The sequence below is a fragment of the Chrysochloris asiatica genome, unplaced genomic scaffold (genome assembly GCF_000296735.1).
Source record: "Chrysochloris asiatica unplaced genomic scaffold, ChrAsi1.0 scaffold00014, whole genome shotgun sequence".
NCBI lineage: Eukaryota > Metazoa > Chordata > Mammalia > Afrosoricida > Chrysochloridae > Chrysochloris > Chrysochloris asiatica.
Window position 1 is genome coordinate 6,096,838 of NW_006408532.1, and position 23,075 is coordinate 6,119,912.

Consider the following 23,075-nt stretch of genomic DNA (forward strand, 5'->3'; position numbering starts at 1 on the left):
AATCCAAAATAAAAACATTTAATTTAAAAAAAATTTAAAAAATTTTTAAAAATGTGTTAACATTAAGCATTATGTAAAGAGAAAGTTGGCTTTCATAGAAAGTGAAATACAATGATGATTTTTGTCTACAAATGTTTGGGTATGTATATTTCCATCACAATTAAAAATAAGCTGTCTGTAAGTATGGGCATAAACTTTCCAAACTCTATTTAACAGGATCTGCTGGTTCTTGAAGAACAGGAGGTGAGTAACCGTATAGAGATATTTGTTCCTGCTTCATTCTGCCTCACTGTAAGTGTCCTCCCTTCACCTGAGAGTTCAGTCTTTTCATTCAGTCAAACCACTGCATAGATTTGCACACCGCGAATCCATTATCACTGAAAGACTTTATTGACATGTTTTTCCAACGTATATTTCATACTTTTCTGTTTAACTAGCTCTAAAGATATAAAAACATAAGCAAGCTACTTAAACCTTCTTGGCAACATTCCAATTTTAATCTTGCGATAAGGGTGAATAATGAAGTTGAATTTTCATTAAATTAAAGATAGGACATTTGTGCTTAACACACATATTAGCACATTTACCTCTTAAGATATAAAATGCCATCTTTATTTGTATGTTTCTGTTGCCTCTTGCCCCATTTTAAAAAACTATACTGCACTTTCTGAATACATAATTAATAATGTAGGAAAATATCTGAAACATCATCATTAGGCATCTGATTAAATAAATATCATTTATGCATCTTATGCTTTTTAGTAAGTAGCAATATCATTCCTCCAGTTGCTTAAACCAAACTCATACCCCATGTCTAATTCATCAGTATTTCCTGTTGACTATTCTTCAAACATATATCCCTAATCCAATCTTCTCAACACTTCCATCACAACCATTCTAGTCTGATGACACCACCCCCATCATCTCTTGTCTGGACTATGTTTCATAACTCTTCTTCCTGCTTCCACTCTTGTCCTCTATCCTGTTTTTCACATAGTATCCAATACACCTTTAAAAACTTGACAAATCATGTCATCCCAATGCTTAGAATTCTTTAATGGCTTTCCCTTCCATTCAAAGGAAAGCTTAGAATCCTTACCATGGCCTGACAGGGCCTTGTGGTCTGACTTCCGCTACTTTGATCCTCCGCTCTACTCTAACCATATTAGCTTCTTTATTCTTTCTCCTCCTCTTCCTGCTGTTCTCCCACATGTCCTCATGGGTCACAACCTCACTAGATTAAACTATTACTCAGGAAGTCCTTCCTGGACCATAATGTTTAAAATAGCACTCATATTTTCATTGACCTCTGTGTATTATATGTTTTCTCCCTCTAGAATGTAAGTCCATCATAAAAGGAGAGACTATTCAATTTTGTTTACTGTTGTATGACTTAACACAACCTTACAACACCAGTTTTTCTGAAGACCCCACCTGAAGCAGGAGGGACTTCATATAATGTATTATTAAAAACAGAAAACTTTAGAGAGTGATTATTCAGAATGCCAGGACAACAAATAAAACAGATCATGTGTCCTGGCAAACCTGGACACATGATCTCCATACCTATGAATTACCTTACAAGGTCCTACATCCTTGGGTGCACTGGTATCTGAAAGGCCCCTTCTTGAAACCCTCAATTCCTCATGGACTTTGTAGTTCTTCAGTCCCTGGCAACTTGTGATGAAGGTTTAACAAGGCCTTGTAGCACAATCTCCTGGAGTATACACCAGAAGTAGTAGGGATCCTCAGCAAATGCACTGGCAGCATAGTACCAACCTTTGAGCAATCCCACAAAACTTTTAGATGTGTGGCCAGTGATCAGGCATCCGTGGGCTCCATCTCTGCTTCTAGCTTTCATCTGCCATTCAATTAACAACTGTCCTAAGAAGGCTATGCCATCATACTAGAATAGACACTAAATCAAAAGTGGAGACCTGAGTTTCAGCTTGAGTTCTACAGTTTTTACAAGTCTCTCTCCTTCACTGGATATAGTTGTCCTATAAACCCTGATCCCTGGACCAAGAAGCAGTTGTTCAAACAGAACATGAGAACACTGAATGGTTTGAAATTACAAAAGGTGTGTGACAAGGTTGTAGTCTTTCACTATACTTATTCAAACTGTATGCTGAGCAAATAATCCCAGAAGCTGGGTTATATGAAGACAAACATGGCATCAGGATTGGAAGAAGACTCATTAACAACCTGTGATATGCAGATGATACAACCTTGCTTGCTGAAAGTGAAGAGGACTTAAAACATTTACTGATGAAGATCAAAGAGCACAGCCATTGGTATGGATTACATCTCAATGTAAAGAAAACAAAAATCCTCACCAGTAGACCAATAAACAACATTCTTATCAATGGAGAAAAGATTGAAGTTGTCAAGGACTTCATTCTTCTTGGATCAACCATCAACACTCACAGAAGCAGCAGTCAAGAAATCAAACAACGTATTGCATGAGGCAAATCTGCTGCACAAGACCTTTTTAAAGTATTGAAGAGCAAAAATGTCAGCTTGAGGACTAAGGTGCGCCTGACCCAAGCCATGGTATTTTCAATAACCTCATGCATGCGAAAGCTGGACAATAAATAAGGAAGACCGTAGAAGAATTGATGCATTTGATCCATTTTGGAAGAAGTGCACCCAGGGTGCTCCTTGAAGACCAGACTGGCCAAACTTCATCTCTCATACTTTGGACATATTGTCAGGAGGGACCAGTCACTGGAGAAGGATATCATGCTTGGTAAGGTGGAGGGTTAGAGAAAAAAAGGAAGACGCCCAATGAGATGGATTGGCTAAGTGGCAGCATCGATGGACTCAAGCGTGGCAACAGTGGTGAGGTTGGCCCAGGATAGGGCAGTGTTTCATTCTGTGCATAAAGTCACTATGGGTCGGTACGACTTGATGGCACCTAACAACAACAACAATAACATGAACCCTGATGTGGCACTGTAGGATAAGTACTGGACTGGCAACTGCAAGGTCCGCAGTTCAAACCCAACAACTGCTCTCATAATCCTTATATAGGGTTGCTATGAGTCAGAACCAACTCGACAGCACACAACAGCATCTGTAAAAAAAAGTGTGGACTCAGTGAACTGGACAGTATCTTCAAGCTCTAGTAGTCTGTTAGTTAATGACTTATAGTTCTGATAAATGGCTTACTAGCTGTCAGCTCAGCTAGACCTGATCCTGGGCCTATTCACAGTATCCTGGTTTGTACCTTTAGCCCTTTGATTCTCAATGTAGCTTCCCTAAACCAGCATCAGCACCAACTAAGAACTTGTTAGAAATACAAATTCTTGCATTTAAATTGAACTATAAGTTCAGGGGATGGGATCCAGCAACCTATATTTTAAGAAGTCTTCCAGATTATTCTTATGATCAAGTTTAAGAACTACTACTTTACTCTATGCACTATTATTCTATAAGGGTCATATGTCAAAACCCCAAGCTGTTACAGGTTCCTTTTAAGGGATCACTGAGAAGGGAAGAGATACCAGAATCTTGAAGAAATGTGATTGCTATCGTCATTTTCAAAATAGAGGGAAAAAGTTACAATTTATAGAATCAATGGTATTGAAGGAAGAAGTCCAAGCTGCACTGAGGCATTGGTGATAAACAAGATTCCAGGAACTGACAGAATGCAAACTGTAATATTTAACTAACTAATGCAGCACTGGAGTTGTGCTCACTTACCTATGTCAAGAAATTTGGAAGACAGCTACCTGGCTAACCAATTGGAAGAGATCCATATTTGTGCCCATTCCAAAGAAATACTTAATTGTATTCAAGGAACCTGTATATAGACCAAGAAGCAGTCGTTAGAACACAACAAGGGAATACGGAATGGTTTAAAATCAGGAAAGGTGTGCTCCAGGGTTGTATCCTTTCACCATACTTATTCAATCTGTATGCTGAGCAAATACTGGAGACAGTAGATTATATGAAGAAGAACCTGACATCAGGATTGGAGGAAGACTCATTAACAACCTGCAATATGCAGAAGACACAACCTTGATTGCTGAAAGTCAAGAGGACTTGAAATACTTAATGAAGAAGATCAAAGACTACAAATTATAGAACTAATGGTGTTCTCTATGGGTTATACTTTTACAAAGGAAAATGAAATCCTCACAACTGGACCAATAAATAACATCATGATAAATGGAGAAAGGATTGAAGTTATCTAAGACTTCAATTTGTTTGGTTCCACAATCAACACTTATGGGAACAGAAATCAAGAAACCAAATGATGTATTGCATCAGGCAAATGTACTGCACAAGACATGAAAGTGTTCAAGAGCCATGATGTCAGTTTGAGGATTAAGGTGTGCCTGACCCAAGTCATGATGTTTTCAATAGCTTCATATGCATGTGAAAATTGGACAATGAATAAGGACGGTTATACAAGAATCAATGATTTTTAATTATAGTGTTGGAGAAGAATATTGAAAGTGTCATGGATTTCCAGAAGAACAAACAAATCTGTGTTGGAAGAAGTACAACCAGATGTGCCTTAGACACAAGAATGGCGAGACTTCGTCTCTCATACTTGGACATATTATCAGGAGGCACCAGTCCCTGGAAAAGGACATCATGCTTGGGAAAGTGGAGAATCAAAGAAAAAGAATAAGACCCCCCAACAAGATGACAACAACAATGGAGTCAAAATAACAATTGTGAGGATGGTGCAGGACTAGGCAGTGTTTTGTTCTGTTGTGCATAGGGTTGTTATGAATTGGAACCAACTCAACGGGACACTTAGCAACAACAAAGTTGATAGAGAGCTCTGATATAATTTGAAGATATTTACAAAAACTGGCTTGTTAGAAAGAGGTGATCATTTGGAGGCAGTGTGGACTTGTGAAAAACAAGTTATATCTAACCAATTTTCTTTTCTCATCATTTATCCATGAATATTTATTAATCATCTTCAATATGCCCAACACCATGATTAATACTGAGAAGTCTATGGAAATTAAGGCATGTATGGTCTTTGCTTCATGGAACTTAGGTTCTAGTGGTAGAAACAGACAAATACGTAAGTTCAGTAAAAGAATCAGCAGGTGAATAGTGCTAAAGAAAATTAACAAGGGGCTGACAATTGTGGGGAAGGGTTGAGATAGCAGTAGCAAACATTATACTGGGAGATCAGAAAAGGCCTTTCTGGAAATTGACACTTGAGCTGAGACCTGCATGATGGGAAAGAGTTGCCATACAAAGAGCTGTAGAGTTCCAGGTGGAGGGATCTGCTTGGCAGTGTCCTTCCCCTATCTCACTCTATATAGGAAACCACTATATAGAAACTGTTGTTAATGATGGTTGTGCAACTGTCTCTTGGGTGCCTTATGGGGGGAAAATTGTTTAGAATAGCCTTACATCCTTAGATTATCTGGAGCTTAATTCTCCCATATCCAACTATCCTGAATCCTCACATTCTGCCTTGGCATTTCACATCTTATCCATTAGCCAATGCTTTAAACCCCTTTCTTTGTTCTTTGTTTATCCCTTAGTTGACCATCAAGAATCCCACTATTTGTTGTTGTTGTTGTTAGGTGCCATTCGAGTTAATTCCAACTCATAGCAACCTTGTGCACTGCAGAACAAAACACTGTCCAGTCCTGTGCCATCCTCACAATCATTCATTATTAAGCTTGAGCCCATTCCTGCTGTCAGTGTGTCAGTCCATCTTGTTGAGGTCTTCCTCTTTTTTACTGATGCTCCAGTTTACCTAACATGCCATCCTTCTCCAGGGACTGGTCCTTCCTAACAATATGAAAAATCTCTCCATCATGGCTTCCAAGGAGCATTCTAGTTGCATTTCTTCCAACACAGATTTGTTTGTTCTTCTGACAGTCCTTGGTGCCTTTAATATTCTTCACCATCATAACTCAAATGCATCAATTTTCTATGGTCTTCCTTACTCGTTGTCCAACTTTCACATGCATATGAGACTCTAGAAAATACCATGGCTTGGGTTAGGCATAGGCACACTTCAGTTCTCAAATTAACATCTTTGCTCTTGAACACTTGAAAGAGGTCTTGTGCAGCCAATTTGCCTAGTGTAATATGTCATTTGATTTCTTGACTGCAACTCCCATAAGAGTTGATGGTGGATACAAACAAAATGAAGTCTTTGAAAACTTCAATCTTTTCTCCATTTATCATAATGTTATTTATTGGTCCATTTGTGAGGATTTTTGTTTTCTTTACATTGAGGTGCAACCCATACCGAAGGCTGTGGTCTTTGATCTTCATCAGTAAGTATTTTAAGTCCTCTTCATTTTCAGCAAGCAAGGTTGTATTATCTGCATATCGCAGGTGGTTAGTGAGTTTGGCATCCCCCTGTCTAGTGATGTCAAACAACCTTGCAGATGATTCTCTCCCAACATCAGATTTCTTCCCAGATTTTTTTTTCAGTACTTCATACATACAAAAAAATCATAGAGAATATTATATTGAAGACATATAAACCCACCACCCAGCTTTTGGGGATTAAAAACATTAAAAATGAGACCCTCTGGACTGCTCCTGGATCCCATTCCTCTTTCAGTCTCCCTTCTCTATAGTATCTACTATGCTGCATGTGGTATTAGTACCAAATCAGCAGGATCATATTTCAATCCAATATTTAAAGTTGGGACTAGTACTGTGAACATTTGTACTAGCTACTTTTAGATTCTCCTTTTTTCCTTCTTTGCACATCTGCTTTGACTTTTTGTGTAAGTAATCAGAGAAATGAGCTTTCAGTATAAATTGCTTTTAATTTTCATTTCTATTTCTAAAGGAATCTACAAGACATCAGCATAAGACTGTTGTGTTAAGCTTGAATTATAATGAACTATTCTTATCTAACTGGAGTTTACACTGTTGCTGATGAATCGATTAAATATGATACCAGTCCTGAGTTCCTGTGGGTCATTTATTTTAAGCAGTGTTTTGCCACAGAATGGACCTGCACACTGAAGATGCCATTAGTAATGAAATTACAAGTGAATTAACTTACATAAAAGCATATAGCTTCAACTATAAATCTATAAATATAAAGGAATGATTATTGTTAGCATGGGTTAAAATTGGGAGGGAGAGAAGAAGTAATCTGGCCAAGTGTCTTTTCTGGTGACTGAAGTTTTGTCTTCCTAAATAATGAACAAGAATAATGAAATTATCCCATAACTACTTATGCTTTGATGATAACATTAATTTTTAAATCTCTCATTGTCTTATTGTAAGGGCTCTGTGAATTTCAAGTTTGGGGTTCTTTTTGCCAAAGATGGGCAGCTCACTGATGATGAAATGTTCAGCAATGGTAAGTAGTCTCATCCTCCTTTCTAGTGAGTGGAAGTTCTGTTCTATCTTACTGTAGATTTGCTGTCGTTTGAAATAGATACAATAAAAAATGTGACTTTTTTTTTTTTAAGTTTACAGTTCAGTGATATAAATTACATCCATCCTACTGTGATACCATCACTGTGTATTTCTAAAAATTCTACATCACCCCAAACAGAAATCTAGTACCTCTTCAGTACTAACTCCTACTTCCCCTCAGCTCCTAGTAACCACTAATAAATTTTGTCTCCATGAATTTACCTTTGTAGATACTTCATATAAGTGAGGTCATGTAATATTTGTCCTTTTGTGTCTGACTCATTTCATTTAGCTTAATGTGTTTGCAGTGTTTATCCATGTCATAGTATGTATCAGAATCTTATTTCTCTTTATGGGTAAATAATATTCTATTAAATTGCTGTTGTTTTTAAATACCATCAAGTTGGTTCCAACTACTAGTGACCCTGTGTACAACAGAAATCCCGCCCGGTCCTGCACCATCCTCACAATTGCTGTTACACTTGAGCCTACTGTTGCTACCACTGTCCCAATCTATCTTGCTGGGGATCTCCCTCTTTTACGCTGTCCCTCCACTTTACCAAGCATAATGTCCTTCTCCAGGGACACGTCCCTCCTGATAACATGTCCAAAGTATAAGAGATGAAGTATGGTCATCGTGGCTTCTAAGGAGTGTTTTTGTTTTTCTTCTGTTAGTCCATGTTACCTTTAATATTATTCTCCTCCACCATAAATCAAATGTATCAGTTCTTCTATGATCTTCCTTATTCATTGTCCAACTTTCACATAAATATGAAGTGACTGACAATACCATGGCTTGGATCAGATGCACAATCCTTGAACTGACATCTTTGCTCCTGAACACTGTAAAGAGGTCTTATGCACCAGATTTGCCTAATGCAATATGTTTGATTTTTCTTGACTGTTGCTTCCTTGAGTGTTGATGGTGGATCCAAGTAAAGTGAAGTGTTTTAACTTCAATCTTTTCTCCATTTATCATGATATTTATTGGTTCAGTGGTGAGGATTTTTGTTTTCTTTACATTGAGGGGCAATCCATACCGAATGCTGTGTTCTTTGATCTTCATCAGTAAATGTTTCAAGTCCTCTTCACTTTCAGCAAGCAAGGTTGTATCATCTGCATATTGCAGGTGCTTAATGAGCCTTCCTCCAATCCTGATGCCATGTTCTTCATATAATCCACCTTCTCAAATTATTTGCTCAGCATTTAGATTGAATAAGTATGGTGAAAGGATACAACCCTGGCACATACCTTCCCTGAGGCACAAACCTTTCAGTACAGTTCCTCATGAGCACAATTACGTGTTCCAGAATACTCATTCTCCACAATGTTGTCCATAACCTGTCATGATCCACACAGTCGAAACCCTTTGGTTAGTCAATGAAGCACAGGTAAACAAACATCTTTCTGGTGTTCTCTGTTTTCAGCCTAGATCATCAACAATGATATCCTTCATTTCATGTCCTCATCTGAATCTGTCTTGAACCTCTGGCAGTTCCCTATCAATGTACTGTTGCAGCCGTTTTTTAATTATCTTGATCAAACCCTATACAGGGTGTCTATGAGTCAAAACCAACTCGATGGTACTTAACAGCAACAACAACACTGTAATTGCATCAAATCACAAAATGGAGAATAATTACATAATACTGAGAATCATTGCATAGCCAAGGTGACACCTATTTGTGGGGGAGGGGTCACAATTAAATCCATAAGAGAATGGAAGTATTGGGTCAGATGGTCAAATGCAAGATCTTTCAGCTTAAAAAACTGGAGAAGAACTTCAAACCTTGGGTAGAATATTGAACGACTCATGATTGAGCAACTGATACAGTGGTGTCATTTTCTTGATATTTAGCACTATCTGAAAATACCTTATTATTATTAATAGAAACCATGTTAAAACAAAAATTATGTTAAGCCAAGAAAAGAAATTGATTGAAGTGATTTAATATACAATTTGCGATAGACACATAGACCAATGGAACAGAGTTGACAACCCAGAAGTAAATCAACTCACTACGGACAGCAAATCTTTGACAAAGGACCAAAATGGGAAAGATATAGTCTCTTTAACAAATGGTGCTGAAAAAATTGCAATTTCATTTGTAGAAAAATTAAACAGGAACCATATCTCACACCATATGCAAAAATATACTCAAGATGAAACAAAGACCTAAATGTAAAACCTCAAACTATAAAGTACATCAATGAGAAAATAGAGACTACTGGCCTTACTACATGGCATAAACACAACTGAAAGCACACAGACAGCAGAAGACACATGACTGAGACCTCCTAAAAAGTAGATCTTTATGTGCATTCAAAAGAGAATCCACAGATTGGGAAATATTATTTGGCAACAACATACCTGACAAAGGACTAACCCTTTAAAATTTATAGAAAACTTCAACACCTGAACGACAAAAAGATAAATAAGCCAATTTTTAAATGGGCAGAGGACATGAGCAAACATTTTTCCACAAAAAAGATATTCAGGCAACCAACAAATGTAGAAGAAGTGCTGGCAAATGTAAGTCATTGTTGTTGTTGTTGTTGTTGGGTGCCATTGAATCGGTTCTGACCCATAGCTCTTCTGTATAGAGTTTCCAAGGAGCGGCTGGTGAGCTTGAACTACCGACCTTGTGGTTCAAACTGACTTTGCAGTCCAGTGCGTTAATCCACAGTGCCACACTTGGACTCCTGTAAGTCATTGGTAGTTCTACTGGTGTACCGTGGAATAAGTTCTGCCTCATAGCGACATAGGGTTTCTGAGGCCGTAAATCTTTACAGGAACAGAAAGTCTCCTCTTTCTCCCACGGAACGACTGGTATTTTTGAACTGCTGACCTTGAGGTTAGCAGCCTGACTCGTAACCACTACACTAGAGATGGAAATCAAAATGACAATGAGATATCATTTTACCCCAGCATTAATAGCAAGGTTCAGAAAACAGCAAATGCTGACAAGGGTGTAGAGAGACTGGACCTGTAATACACTGCTGGTGAGGCTGTAAAATGGTGCAGCCACTGGAAAATGGTATGGCATTTCCTTAAAAAGTTAGAAATAGATTTACAGTATGATCCAGCAATCCCACTACTTGGTACATATCCTAGAGAAATAAGAGCCACGGCACCTGTGTTCATTGCAGCACTATTCACAACAGCAATAAGATGGAAATAACTTCAATGCCTGTTAATGGAAGAATGAATAAACAAACTATGGTACATTAACACAGTGGAATACTCGGTAATGTTAAAAAAAATAACAGTGAAGCCACAAAACACCTCGTAATGTGGACGAACCTAGAAAACATTATGCTAAGTGAAATAACTCAATCACAAAAGAACAAATATTTTATGAAGCCACTATTATGTTTTTAAAAGTCAAGAAAAGCTTTTCACACTAAAGGAAATAGGCTTTGATGGTTATCAGAGGTAGGAAAGGAATGGAGACTAAATTACAAGAGGGTAGACACATATTAACTTGGGTGAAGAGGAAGGGAGATCAGCAGAAAAACAGTGGAGCAAGGGAAGATGCTGGGAGGACTGCAAGCGTTAAAGACTACAAAGGTAGTACTGTTATACATAATCCTGCAATAACAGTGATCTATGAGTAGATGCACAGATAGACATGCTGCAAATATATTCACGAAAGTGATGGAGCCTACAGAGGACAAAGTTTTGAAAATTTCTTAGACATAACCAAATACCTTGAAGGAATGAGTCACTGGGCCTGGATATGCAGGATTATAGTCTTGGAGGACATCAAAGTTAATTGGCATAAAATAGTCCACAAAGTTAATGTTCTACCTCCTACTTTGGTGAGTAGTGACTGAGGTTTGTAATGTTTGTAAGCAGCTATCTAAGGTGCAACTATCAGCTTCTCATGGTCTGGAGCAAAGAAGAGTGGTGAAAATCAAAGATGTATGGAAACAATTCGTCCAATTGACTGACAGGTCACAAATCTAAGCCTCCATGACCCTGAGACCAGAAGACTACCACTACCAGCTGCTCTGAAAGTAGGGGAAAATGTAAAACAAAATTCAAAATCACTCAGGAGGGGCAAAGGGGGAAGGACCAGGCTTACTAATTAAATAGAAACTGGTGACTATAGTCATTAGTCAGCCTTCAGGTCTAGAACTGAACTCACCCCCATGCCTCAATTTTCAGCCAAACAACAGACAAATCTGTAAGAGGACCAATAACACTAAGAAGGTACTTACTCCTTAGTATAATCAACCATTTGAATTCAAAAGGACTTCATTTACCCAAGGATAAAGTTCTGAAGGCTTAGGAAAGCATGAGGAATAGAAATGAGAATCACAGGGAAGAAGTGGAAGAAGTAATGTTACATTATGGAGATTGCAATCAATGGCATGAGACAAAATATGCATGGATTGTTGAATGAAAAATTGATTTTCTCTGTAAACCTTCACCCAATTTGCAATTAATAAGGGAAATAAGGCACAGTCCCAACTCCCCACCCCCCCAAACTCCAAGTCTAGGGAAAAGACCTGCAGATACTAACCTTTTAAGGATTGTCATAGGATGGTGGTGGTGGTGGTTTTATGCCATGGAGTGGGGTCCAACTCATAGCAACCCCAAATAGGGTTTGCAGGGCTGTAAGTCTTTATGAGAGCAGAAAGCCTTATCTTTCTCCTGTGTCACAGGATAGGAATGGGAAAAACGAAAAAACTGACTGTACACAGATAATTCATCAAAAGAACACAATACCTTGAGCAAAACAAACTTTGCTAATTAGGTAAACTATTATTTGACTTATTGGTGACTTTTAGAAAACCAGTTCCCTCAAGGCTCAAGGTTAAAAGATAGCTTGTGTGAGTCACATCAACCACCCTGGAACCCAAAAATCTGGATTCCAAGAGAATTATACTTCTTTTCTCATCAGTAATAACATTTTCATTTTATATTACTAAATATCTGCAATTCCAGTCTAGCAGTGGTAACGTTGATTAGTCTGGCGCTATAGTTTTCCTTTTCTTAGGTTTTTGGGTTGGGATTTTAAGGACTTTCTCCACAAAAAAAGAATGCAATTCTATTTACCTACTGCATACATATGTATAGCCCTAGTTCATTTTCAAGTGATTTCAGTACACTTTTAGAAAAATGAGGATCTGTTTGTTGATAGCCATACTTTCCTCATATTTTACCTCTTCCTACAGAAATCGGAAGTGAAGCATTTCAAAAATTTTTAAATCTTCTGGGTGACACAATCACTCTAAAGGGCTGGACAGGCTACCGTGGCGGTCTGGACACCAAAAGTAAGCTTACTTCTTGATCTGTTCTGTTTTAATTTGTGTAACATTTGCTAATCAACTTGATCTGTATTTGAACTTATATCCAAGATAGGGAATGGTATGGACAGAAGAGGGCTAGGGAAATCAAACTTGACACCCAATCAGACAAGAGTTCTTTGGACACATCTGGTAGCTCTGTTGGGTTTTGTTAAGACCAAATCAGCCCTCAAAGCCCCTGGGGGGTGGCAGGAGTCATGTCCTTCAATACTAATTATTGAACATCTGTGTGCTAGGACTATGCGAGTCTCCATGAATGTAATGGTAGATAAACCAACAGGGTTTATGCCTTTCTAGGCATTGTAGTCCTGTGGACAACACAGATATAAACAGATAATGATCAAAAAACTTAGTGCAAAATATTCAGAAATAGTAAGAATAGAGCCATAGGGAATTTTGACTTTTCTGGGGACTAGGGAAGACTTTTTGGAGATACTGATGTTTGAGACCCAAGGGAGTGATGATTAGGATTTGAGTGAATTTGAGTACCCTGAGGGGATAAGAAAATTCCAAGTACAGAGAATATTTGTGAAGTCCCTGCAGTAGGAAAGAGCATGCTGTGTTTAAGGAACTAAGAGAATACCTTTTGTGTCTAGATGGAGCAGAGAATAATGCAACATGGATAGGAGGAAGAGTGGATGCAGCCAGTTAGAGGTCATACTAAGAATGATTTTATTCTAAATGTACTTGGGTGTCATTAGAAGGGGCTAAGTAGGGTAGCTATAGAATCATATTTATACTTTTAAGCAGAACCCACTGACTGCAGTGTAGAGAATTTACTAAAGAGGAATAAAAGAAAGGGAACACTTAAGAGGCTCTTACAGCAATTCAAACAAGAGATGATGGTGGCCTTGGCCGGGAAGGAGATGGGAGGTTGGAAAGGAGAGGAGTAGACTGATTCAAGAATTATTTAAAAGGCAAAGTTGGCAGGATTCTGCAACTGACTGAACATGGGCAGTAAAGAAGAGACAACAGATGGCCCCTGGGTTTCAGGATAGGTGGTAGTTCCAGACTGAAGTTGGGAGCCCCAAGGGAGAAGCAGTTTGGGGATATGGATCTGGGAAGGAGGACAGGTAAGATCACAAGTTTAAATTTGGACTCACTCCTCATAAAGCAATGCAGGATAATGCACTGGACTGCAAAGTCAGTTTGAGCTACAAGGTCAGCAGTTCAAACCCACCGGCTGTTCCTTAGAAACCCTATAAAGGGTCACTATGTGTCAGAACCAACTCGATGCACTTAACCACAACAATGCTATTTTATAATTGTATAACATTTTTAGCTTTCTTGTTTGCTTTTACTTTTGTTGTTTTATTTGATCCTCACATAAATCTTTGAGATAAGCTGGGCATGCTGATTTGGCCAAAATTTGATAGGCTTCATATCCAGGCGTCCTTATCCTTTGGAAACCTTGTCTTTCCACAAGCCCACATTTTCAGCATCTCACAGGTTCTGAAAATGGAAAGGTTAAGCACTTTGTGAGAACTGCACTGTGAGTAACTTAACACAAAGATGCAGGAATGGAATATTAGGCCCCCATTGTCAAGCCCCTGCTTCATTCCTATCAGCTCTGTGCACGCATGGTCAGTTCTTAAATATACACAAGTTCATCATCCCTATTGCCAACTCTGAGCCCCTCAGTTATGGTAATAACTACCACGTATTGAGCCCTTTCTATGGTCAGACATTCTTACAAGTTTCATCTTGTTGAGTCTTCCCAACATCTCTATGAATTAGTACTGTTTTTATCCCATTTTCTAATTAAGAAACTGAAGCTCAGAGAAAGGTAAGGTAATTTGTAAAAGTTAACATAGCTAATGAGAACCTAAACCCAAGTCTTTCTAACTCCAAAGCCCATACTTTCCACCATTACAATTCTGCTAGTAATATCACTTCCAGCAGTAACTGAACAAAAGTATCACATACTCCTGTTAAACACAGACTTCTAATGATCTCCTCAACTCTGAAGCAGGGCATGAATCAGATAGCAAGCAACTTAGAGAGAGAGGAAAAGGTCTCTTCGTGAGGGTAGGAGCCTTGTATCCATCAGAGAGTTGGCACTTTGGTGATTTGGTGATTCATACTGTTATTTCCAATCATGTAGATAATTCAGAGTGATCTTTGAAAGTGTATTAATGGTGTGATATATTCCCCCAGCCCACCGATAAAGACTATTTCCTTATGGCCTCAGAGTTCTCTGTGCCCACTAAATGCATATTTTTATTTTACAGATGATACCACAGGGACAAATTCAGTGTATACTGTGTACCAAGGGCATGAGATCATGTTTCATGTTTCCACCATGTTGCCATATTCCAAAGAGAACAGACAGCAGGTAGGTTCTGAACACAGGCTCTGAACACATAAACCATCAAATAGTAACTTGGATTTGATAGAATTGGAGACTGTATGAATCTAATATGAGCTGAACTCCAGGCACCACTTTAGGGATATTGTTTACAATCTGTATATTTGAAATTTCAGCAAGTCTTAGGAACAGCTTACCTTCACTGATGCTATCACCCTGAAGAAATAAAGGACCAAGGTCACGGTGTGCTTCCATGTTTGTGTGTTAGCATGTTTATGTAGCTGTATGTATGTGAGTGTGGTTTATAGACTCCTGAGAGACTGTTTTTATATGTGTTCTTTTCTCAGTGGGTGTGCGGTGTCCAAACAGAATGAGACTATCCAGGACATAAAATGAACCCTGACAATGGTGGGCATATGTTGTTTTCAGCTTATTGAAGGAGGTTAGCTTTGAGCATCTATGTGAGCTGTGTCATACTGGCAAAACATGTATTCCTTATCCATCCGAGATTCTACTTCAGGAGAGGCAGCACACCATTATAGGGCCCAAGTTGCTAGAATTTAGACAAAGACACATGCTGCTGATTTTTTATAGACATAGGAGATTTCATTGAACTTTTTATTAGATTCTTATCAATTTTTTTTTTAATGGAAGGCATTTGTATGAATAAATATCACAAACATGAATGGGAAGTTGTTCAGCAAAGATTTATGAGACATGTGAGGCTACAAAGGCTTTTCTGAGCCAATGGAGGTTTTAAACTTGTATTGGTTTTAGAAGAATAATTATGGAAAAGAGCAGGTGGAAGTAGGTGGTGCCTAAGTCCAGGAAGACTCCCTAAGAGGCTGAGAATTACTTTCTGCAAGTCATCTTCCTTTGTGTGGCTGAGGATATCAATCTTATTGCTATGACTCCACATTTTAGTAGTTGAAGCTCTTATGATCTTAGAGTCACATGGAGAAGAAAGAACAAATTGACCTTCATTATCATCATGATTTTTACCGACCTCTCACATTTTGACAATAATATTTTTAAATTTTCCATTGAAGTACTGTACAAACCCCTTTGCCTCCATCTTCAGCTTATTCAACCCTGTAGATTCTCTTCTATTTCTACATTTATTCATTCCTTTGATGATTTCATCCAGTCTCATGCCCTTAAATAACTTATATATGCCAATGACACCCAAATTTAGCTCTCCAGTCAGATCTCTCTTCAGTACCTTGTACTAAGGTATGCAAGATCCTTCAAGGCGCTTCCACTGACTTGTTGTTAAGTGTTGTGTCGTTGAGTCAGTTCTGACTCATAGCAACCCTATGCACAACAGAATGAAACACTCCCCAGTCCTATGCTGTCCTCACAGTTGTTGTTATAGCAGTCCATTGCTGCTGCCTCTGTATTAGTTCATCTCATTGACCCTCCAATTTACCAAGCATGATGTTCTTCTCTATGGTTTGGTCCCTCCTGATAATATGTCTGAGACAAAGTCTCACCATCCTGGCTCCTAAGCAGCATTCTGGCTGCACTTCTTCCAACAGAGATTTGTTTGTTCTTCTGGCAGTCCATGGTACTTTTAATATATTCTTCCTCAACACCATAACTCAAATGCATCGATTCTTCGGTGGTCTTCCTTATTCATTGTCCAACTTTTACATGTATATGAGGCTACTGAAAATACCATACTTGGGTCAGGCACACCTTAGTTCTCAAACTGATATCTTTGCTCTTGAACATTTTAAAGAGGTCTTTTATAGCAGATTTTCCTAATACAATTTGTCATTTGGTTTTTTGACTGCTGCTTCCATGAGTGTTGATTGTGGATCCAAGCAAAATGAAGTCTTTGACAACTTCAATTTTTTCTCTGTTGATCATGATGTTATTTATTGGTCTAGAGAATTTTTGTTTCCTTTACATGGAGGGTGTATTTCATACTGAAGGCTGTAGTCTTTGATCTTCATCAGTATTTCAAGTCCTCTTCACTTGTAGCAAGCAAGGTTCTTTCATTTGTTTATTGCAAGTTGTTAATGAGTTTTCCTCCAATGTGATGTTGTGTTTCTTTCATATAATCCAGTGTCTCCAGTTATTTGCTCAGCATACAGATTGAATAAATATGGTGAAATGATACAACCCTGGTACACACCTTTCCTGATTTCAAACCATTTAGTATCCCATTGTTCTGTTCTAATAATTACCTCTTGATATATGTACAGGTTTCTCAAAAGCACAATTAATACCCATTCTTCGCAATGTTATCCATAGTTTGTTATGATCCACAGTGTCAAAAGCCTTTGCATAGTCAATAGTCTGCTTTCAGCTGACATCAACAATGATATCCCTCATTCCACATCCTCTTCTGAATCCAATTTGAATTTCTGGCAGTTCCCTAGCAATGTACTGTTTTGAATTATTGTCAGGAAAACATTTACTTGCATGTGATAAAAATTATAATGTTAGATGATTTCTGCATTGTGTTGGGTAACATTTCTTTGGAATGGGCACAAATATGGATACCTTCCAATCGGTTGACCAGGTAGCTGTCATCCAAATTTCTTGGAATTGATGAGTTAGTGCCTCCAGTGCTGCCTCAGTTTGTTAAAAGATTTCAATTTATTTTCTGTAAATTGCTGGGTCCTTGTTTTTTTGCCATTGCCAACAGTGAAGCTTGGACTTCTTCTTCTTGACCATATGCTACCTCTTGAAATGGTCGAACATTTACCATTTCTTTTTGGTATGGTAACTCTGTGTGTTCCTTTCATCTTCTTCTGATGCGTTCTTATCATTCAATATTTTGCCAGTAGAGTCCTTTAATATTTCAAGTTGAGGCTTGAGGGTTTTTTTTCAGTTCCTTCAGCCTGAGAAATGCTGTGTGTGTGTTCTTGCCTTTTGGTTTTCTAACTCCAGGTCTTTGCACATTTCATTATAATGCTTTTCTTTGTCTTCTCAAGTTGCCCTTTGAAATTTTCTGCTCAGCTCTTTTATTTCCTCATTTCTTCCAGTTGCTTTAACCTTTCTGTGCTTAAGAGCAAGTTTCAGAGTCTCTTCTGGCATCCATTTTGGTCTTTTTTTGCTTTCTTGTCTTCCGAATTATCTTTTGCTTTTTTCCTGTATGATGTTCTTGATGTCATCCCACAACTTTTCTGGTCTTCAGCCATTAGTGTCTAATGCATCAAATCTGCTCTTGAATTGGTCTCTAAATTCGGGTGGGATATATTCAAGGACATATTTTGACTTTCTTGGATTTGTTTTAATTTTCTTCAGCTTTAGCCTGAACTTGCATATTCCACAGTCTGCCCCTGACCTTGTAATGGCTGATGATATTGAACTTTTCCACCATCTCTTCCCACACACATAGTCAATTTGATTCCAGTGTATTCCATCTGGTAAGGTCCATATGTATAGTTGCCTATTATTTTTGTCTTTAAAAGGGTTTTGTTAAAAAGGTATTTGCAATGAATAAGGTATTGGACTTGTAAAATTCTATCATGTGATCTCCAGCATCATTTCTTTCACAAAGGCCATGTTTTCCAAATACTGATCATTCCTCTTTATTTCCCACCTTCACATTCCAATCACCATTAATTATCAATGCTTTTTAAAATTTTTCTTTATGTCATTTATTTTTTTGCAATGCCAATGATTGGTGGTCTAATTTTATTTATTTATTTATTTTATGTTTATGTGAATGTTTACATGGGAGAACATTAGCTTTACATTCATCCTATCATATATCGTTTCTTTGCCATGGTTATAATCCCTTCCATGCATTATCAACCAACCAAAAGGTATACCCTGCAAGCCTGCCCCCCAGTCCTCAGCACACAGCCCCTCTCCCTCTCTGGATCTAAAGTCCCCAGCTGCTCCATCTCTCCATGTCATTGTCTCTGCCTCCATCTCTGGCGTCACTGCTTCTCTGGGTAGGGTCCTGCTCTCTGCTCTTCTCCCTTGATGGTCCCAGGGACCTCTACTCCTAGACTGCAAAGTCAATCACTCCCCTCCTTTTGCTACAAAATGTCTACCTTTACATTTCCAACCCTCATAGTCAGTCTTGATAACAATTATTCACTATTGTATCACAAGAGACCTATCCCCATCCCTGCCTAGACAGATTGGATATGACTCAGTGGAGATTCTATCTTCCTCCATGCCATCCAGGTCTAGACTCCCTCTTGAAAGCTTGTAAGCCAGTCACTTCTTGCCTTTGTAGCCTCACCCCGCCCTGCCCCATTTTGGGTAGCCAATGTCCAAGTAGCCCATCCCTATCTACTCGGTGTATAGCAATGCATCTTGATTGCATGTTTGATCAATTTCAGAAGAAGTTGGTACAATTAATCAATTTCATCATCACTGGCTTTAGTGGCTGGTGTGTAAATTTGAATAATGATGATAATAACTGGGCTTCCTTGTAGGTATGTGGATAATAGCCTATCATAGACAGTATCATATTTTAAGATCTTGAAATTTTCTTTTTGATAATGAATGTGATGTCATTCCTCCTTAAATTTGTCATTCCTAGCATAGTAAATTAAAATGATTGTCAGATTCAAAATGGCCAATACCTGTCTATTTCAGCTCACTAATGCCTAGGATATCCATCTATATACATTCCATTTCAGTTTTGACAACTTCCAGTTTTCCTAGAGTCAGACTAGTACATTCATGTTCCAATTATTAATGAATGTTTGCAGCTGTTTCTCCTCATTTTGAGTTGTGCCCCATCAGCAAATGAAAGTCCAGAAAGCTTTACAACATTTGCATCATCACGGCTAACTCTACTTTGATAAGGCAGCTCTTCCCTAGTCGTATTTTGAGTGCCTTCTAACCTGAGGGACTCATCTTCTTGGACTATATCTGACAATAATGATGTTATTCATAATATTTTCATTTTCCAGTACTATATCTGACAATGTTCCACTGTTATTCATAAGGTTTTTAGTGGTTAAACGTTCAGAAATGGTCTGCCTCTCCTTCTTCCTAGTCTGTCTTAGTTTGGAAGCGCATTTGACACCTGTCCACGTTAGGTGGCCCTGCTAGTATTTAAAATACCAATAGCATAGTTTCCAGAATCACAGCAACACACAAGCCACCACAGTACAACAAACTGACAGATGAATGATGGTCCACTGCATTAGGCATCTCAAACTTAATATGTTCAAAACTGAACTCTTGACTTTCTCCTCCAAACCTGCTCTTCCCACTCACTTTTTCATCTCAGTCGATGGTTATTGTCTTTTTTGTTTCCTGGGCATTCTCAGGAAGTCATTCTCAGCTCCTCTTTTTTCATCACACACCATATTTAATTTTTCAGAAAGTCCTATTGGCTCTACCTTCAAAATATATTTAAAATCTGACCACCTCTCATAACTTACTATTTTCTTCTGAGCCACTATCATCTCCTATATGGATTATTGCAGTAACCTCCATCTGGCCTCCCTAATTTGACCTTTGCCACTGTATAGCTCTTTCTCAATCAAGCAGCGTGATCATTAAAAATGCAAACAAGATCTTGTGGCTTCTCTTCTGAAAGCCTCCAGTGACTCCCCTTAGAGCAGCCTTTAAGACACTACATGGCTCCTGTTATTCCTCTCTTCTCATCACCCAGCACTCCTTTTATTTACTCCATTCCAATCACATTGACTTCCTTCTCTGTTCCTCAAAATCACCAGTTACTGTCCCACCTTATGACCTTTGGTTTGATTGTTCCCTCTGCCTACAACTCTCTTACATCAGATAGCTGACTGACTGACTTGCTCACCTTTTAATTTCCTCAACTGTAAACTGTGGAACTGACCCTGATGACTCATTTTAAAACAGGAACCCCTTGTGTCTCCAGCCCCCTTCCACAGCTGTTTTTTCCATGACATTACTTTCTAACATTGATTCTTATTATATATGCATGCATTTGGAGTCCTGGTGTGGCACTGTAGGAGAAACATTGGGCTGCTAACCACAAAGCTGGCTGTTCAAACCTACCAGCTGCTCTTCAGAAACCCTATTTAGGGTCATTATGAGTCAGAACTGACTCGATGATACTTAGCAACAACAATGTGCTTTCACATTAAGCTTATTGTCTATGTTTGGGGTCCCTGCTATACTGTAGGTCCCATGAGAGTAGAGACTTCGGTCCACTTCATTCATTGATACATCCCAAGCACCTGATCTAGAACCTGGTACAAAGTAGTAACTCAGTAATTACTTTTAGAATATATATATAACAATTTTATTGAGGTATAATTCAAATACCATACAATTCAACCACTTAAAATGTACAATTTGGTGGTTTTTAGTATATTCACAGGGTTGTGCAATCACCACTACAATTAATTTTAAAACATTTTCATGACCCAAAAAAGAAATTCCAGTTCCCTTTTCTATCATTCCACAACCCTCTCCTCTTTCACCTCTTACCCCTAGCAAACACTAATATTTTTTCTGTCTCTATAGAAATGTCAGTTCTGGACATTCCACACAAATAGAATCATGTAATATGTGTTATTTTGTATCTGGCTTCTTTCACTTAGCATATTTAATATATTTTCACATTGGACTATGTTTCAGTACTTCATTCCTTTTTCTAGATGAATAATTTTCTGCTGTTTGGATATACCACATTTGTTTGTCCATTCACCAATTGACAGATAAATCCTAACTCTTTGATTTGAATTGAATTTGTTAGAACCTCTTGAAACTTCAATTTCCTCATTTACAAAATGGGAATAAAATCTGATGTGAATGTTCTCCAGGAGTTTGTAGTACAGTTAGGAGATATAGGATATGTTCAAAAATATAAAGCAAATGATTATAAGCCCCATAAGAAAGGCATCATAAAAATGTTTTTGCTACTGAAGAACAAAACGCTTCCTGGAGAAAGTGCCATATGTTGGGTTTAGACTGATAACAGGTTTGGGATGTTCAGAAATAAGAGATTAGGTAAAATAAATAGGGTAAACCAGGGCCTTCTATTGGTTCTCTATTACTACATGACAAAGCACTTCAAAACTTACTGGCTTAAAGCAACAACCACTTTATTATCTGTCAGGGTTCTGTGTGTTGACTGAGCTCAGCTGGCAGTGGTCTCACTTGGGGTCTTATGCCGCTGTCAGTGGCAGCTGAAGCTGGAATTAACTAGAGGTTTGACAGAGATGCTGAAACAGCTGGGTCTTTCCCTTTCTCCATGAAGGCTCAGGGCATCTTCCCTGCCCATGGCCACTTACATGGTCTCTTCACATGGCCTTTCTAGTACAGTAGCTGAACTTATAGCATGGTGGCTCAGGGCTGCCAAAAATGTATGTTCCAAGAGGGAGGAGACAAAAGCTAACTGGTCTGGCACTGGTTTAGGGTCACCCTTGTTACATTTTATTAGTTAATGTGAGTCTCAGGCCAGTCATATTAAAGGGAAAAGGAAATATACTCTACTTTTATGACCCACAAAACCAAAAATATTTACCGTCAGGCCCTTTACAGAAAAAAAAATGTTGACCCTAGGTCTAGGGGATGATTATGGAAAGATCAACTGGGGTCAGATAACATAGGTGTCCTCACCTATACAGAAGTACCTGTAGCATTTGCAAAAAGTAGACATACTGGAATCTCAGTTTGTTGAGGCTCAGGGCATTTGTATTTTTAACAAGCTCCCCCATGAAATGTTTGGGGTTTTAAATACCAGGTTAGAGAGTATGAGTAGTCTCAGGGAAGAAACTAATCTATAGAGTTGATAGCCTGAACAAGCCACAACCTCATCTACCTTGAGACCAGAAGAACTAGATGGTGCCCAGCTATTACTACTGACTGTTCTGATCATAGCCATGATAGATGGACTCTGATAGAATGGGAAAAAAATGAGATCAGAACTCAAATTCTTAAATGGTCCAGACTTACTGAACCAGTTGAGACTAGAGTGTTCTCTGAGACTAGCACCCTGAGATACTCTTTAAACCTTGAACCAAAGCTCTCCCATGATATCATCTTTTAGTGAAATACCAGATTGGCACACAAAATAAAGATTATTATCCATGATATCAAAGCAATTCATGATATTATCCTTTACAGTGTGCCATTAAAAAAAAAAAAAAAAACT

General features: G+C 38.3%; 1 protein-coding gene across 2 annotated transcripts in view; it reads left to right on the top strand.

Annotated features, from left to right (window-relative positions):
- The window catches only part of GARNL3 (GTPase activating Rap/RanGAP domain-like 3), a 163,429-nt gene that overhangs the window by 79,086 nt on the left and 61,268 nt on the right, over positions 1–23,075 (top strand). For both annotated transcript variants that reach the window (XM_006834784.1, XM_006834783.1), the window contains 4 exons: positions 217–243; positions 7,243–7,318; positions 12,562–12,660; positions 14,925–15,028. In XM_006834784.1, coding sequence (XP_006834847.1) covers positions 217–243; positions 7,243–7,318; positions 12,562–12,660; positions 14,925–15,028 — 306 coding nt within the window. The remainder of the gene's footprint in view (positions 1–216; positions 244–7,242; positions 7,319–12,561; positions 12,661–14,924; positions 15,029–23,075) is intronic.